This window comes from Rhinichthys klamathensis, unplaced genomic scaffold (genome assembly GCF_029890125.1).
Source record: "Rhinichthys klamathensis goyatoka isolate OS25496 unplaced genomic scaffold, OSU_Roscu_1.1 h1tg000121l_1, whole genome shotgun sequence".
NCBI classification, from domain to species: Eukaryota; Metazoa; Chordata; class Actinopteri; order Cypriniformes; family Leuciscidae; genus Rhinichthys; species Rhinichthys klamathensis.
In genome coordinates this window covers 187,307-190,108 of record NW_026606658.1, presented here as the reverse complement: position 1 = coordinate 190,108, position 2,802 = coordinate 187,307, and the positions used below count along the sequence as shown (strand labels likewise).

Here is a 2,802-nt window from a genome sequence, read left to right as displayed (position 1 = left end):
CCGTGTCCCCTGTCAGGAGTCCTGTTACCTCTTCCTCTGTGTCCTCTATGTCTGAGCCTGTTGCTGCTCCCTCAAATGCAGTATCCCCATCTGTTTTCCCGGTCTCCCCCGTCTCCACTAGTCCCCGGACTGTTTCTCCATTTGTCCCTGTCTCCACTAATCCCCGGACTGTCTCACCGTTCGTCCCTGTCTCCACTTGTCCCCGGACTGTTCCCCCTGTCACCACGAAACCCCGGTCTGTTTCGCCCAAGTCCCGTCCTTGTGTGTCTTCCTCCAGGCCTGCCCGGATTTCTCGTCCTCAGCCCTCATCCCATGGACCCAAGACCCCTAGTCCTCCTGTCCACCCTGGACCTCCTCCTATGAACTTTGTGTGTCCCCCACCCCCTCTGCCTTGCATGTTATTCTTGATGTTTCACCCGAACCCAGTTATTGTTTATTCATGTATGCCGTTGTTGATGTTCACTATGTTTTGTTGGTTCTTGTCTATGTCTTGTTCTGTCTTGTCTTGTGTTTAGTTTCCCTTTGAGGAGCGTCTGGAAGCCGCTCCTTAAGGTGGGGGTTCTGTCATGATTCTGCCATCATGTCTCTGATTTCTCTGGTCTTGTGGCAGGATCATGGCAGACCCATGTTTTATGTACAAGCGCATGGTCTGTTATTTGGACCATGTGCTTGTGTTGTCTCGTCTTGTAACCCCGCCCCCTTGTTACCCTTGTTTAGTCATCATTGATTAATCTGTGTCACCTGTTATGTTATCATTAGTCTCCCTTTATCTTCCCCTTGTGTTTCACTGTCTTTTGTCGGTTCATTGCCAAACGTTACTTGTGAGTATCTTGTGGAAGTCTCGTCATTGAAAGTCTAGTCATTGTTAGTATCTCTCGAAGTGTTGTTTGTTTTCTTGTTCAGTCCTTTCCTAGTCTAGTCAGCCTTGTATCCCTTGTTCTATCTGTTTTGCCCCCTCGTGTGTTTTGTTTTCCTGTTTTTGTTCAAATAAACCTTGTGTTGTAGTATACTGTCTGGGTTCATCTCCGTGCACTACCATAACAGCAAGGTTATTTGGGGAACTAAATGGTTCTTATGGCTTTTGCTGATAACAAAAACACCTTTTGGAACTGTTATTTTTAAGTGTGTAGGCTATATCACAAATGTTGCACCATAAGCTGCCAGCGGCTATTATAATCATCCTACCAAACAATTCTGTACATCCAAACAAGATGAGCATTACACTTTGTGTAATTTTTACACAAACAACTTTGTGATAAATGTCATGGAGTCATTATTCCCACCAGTCATTATTCATGGAGAAATAATGAGGGTGAGTAAATGACGACATTGTTCAGTTTTGGGTGAACTCTCCGTTTAATGATATTCGGATAATGATGAGTTTAAACGGATGGCCCAGGTGCGTATCAATTCCTCTTTATTGCATTAGAGACATACAATAATTTCCCCATAATTGAGAGTTTTTAATGATACTGTCTGCTCAGAGCAGAGACGACAACAGCGATGAACTTCTGCCAGGCAGCCTGCACGTTCGCGGTGAAAGAGGAACCCATCGTCGCTGCAATCACGATTGTCAGGCAGTCGGCCAGCAGCTGAAACAGAAAAGGCAAAAGAGTGTCGCGCAACTGGTTGCTAAATGTTTTAAATAGTGTCTGAGTGCATCTGTACGAGTTTTATATGCTGTTATGCTTCCATACCCTGAAGTTGTCAGGATCCACATGCAGTTTCTCGGAGTGCAGAACGCTCAGATCGGCGTATGCGTTCTTTATATCATCCATGTTCTTCATGGCTTTGTCAAGCCCGTGGAGCACAACAGTTCCGTGGGCTGCGACCATTGGATTGGACTTGATGGCCTCTGCACTGTACAGGTTTCCAAAACCTCCGAAGTACCGCTGAGTCCAGGGATACACAACCAAGACCATGCAATATATAACATTAACATAAAACATCCACAAATTAAAAAAGAATAAAAATAAAAAGGAATCCAGCTCTTTTGTATATACTCTGTACAAAGAAAACTTGCATAAACTATGAGAATGAGGAGCACATTAATGGGCATAGGCCTTACCTCTGCAAGGCTTTTGGGCCAGTGTCCTCATAGTTAAGCTTGCTGAAAATGTCCTGGATATAGGCACGCTCCTGGTCGGTCCACACAACCATGTTTTCAGTTTATGATTTTCTTCTCCGTTGGGAATAAGAATCATACCTTTCCACTCTTGTCGACACAATTTATGCCATCGGGTTGCATCGCCAATACAAGTGGGCTCACTTGATTGGCTGAAACTTCTCATGGGCATGGCGCTGACTATGTAGTGATTCTGGACGTTTGCAATCTTCTAGAAGTTTTAATGTAAGTAGCAAAATACTTGTAGCATATACGCCCCCTTTCATGAAAAGAGTTAGAAAAAAAATAGTATGACGCTGAATAGAAAGTGGATCAACATATGCTGGAAAGGATCATGTCTTTAGATAAAACATAATATTCCTAAATCTTTATGTAATTGTTTTAATCCTTGTCTAATCAGTTGTGAACGTGACTTTCAAAGACTATGAATTATTGTTGTGATCTCAGCTGTTGGTTATCGCATTCATACATACGCACATTCAAAACGACTCTGCTTATCTCTACTAACAGACTCTCAATTACGTAGATCTCAAAATGAAATGCATTTGACTGAGTGGTTAAAAAAAATCCAGTCTCACCAAATACCAAATAAAAAGGGCGTGGGCATTTTATCGATTCACCAGGCAAACATCTGAGAGCCAATAAATGAAATAAATGATTATAAATCAATTCAGAAT

The 2,802-nt window shown here is 42.9% G+C and overlaps 1 protein-coding gene across 1 annotated transcript; it reads right to left on the bottom strand.

Annotated features, from left to right (window-relative positions):
* Window positions 1-1,348: 1,348 nt before the first annotated feature.
* Window positions 1,349-2,268, bottom strand: LOC130088547 (hemoglobin subunit beta-2-like). Its single transcript, XM_056255354.1, has 3 exons — window positions 2,076-2,268; window positions 1,698-1,933; window positions 1,349-1,592 (listed from the first exon to the last, which is right to left on the bottom strand). Exons 1-3 carry the CDS (start codon window positions 2,158-2,160, stop codon window positions 1,464-1,466), a joined length of 450 nt encoding a protein of 149 aa, XP_056111329.1. The 5' UTR covers window positions 2,161-2,268; the 3' UTR covers window positions 1,349-1,463.
* Between the last annotated feature and the right edge of the window lie 534 nt (window positions 2,269-2,802).

Excerpts from the sequence above, each read along its gene's own strand:
- LOC130088547 (XM_056255354.1), bottom strand. The coding sequence starts at position 2,160 with ATGGTTGTGTGGACCGACCAGGAGCGTGCCTATATCCAGGACATTTTC. Across the intron at positions 1,934-2,075 it reads GGACACTGGCCCAAAAGCCT|TTATATATTGCATGGTCTTG; the intron begins TGCAGAGGTAAG and ends TTTATGTTAATG. Across the intron at positions 1,593-1,697 it reads TGGATCCTGACAACTTCAGG|CTGCTGGCCGACTGCCTGAC; the intron begins GTATGGAAGCAT and ends TTTCTGTTTCAG.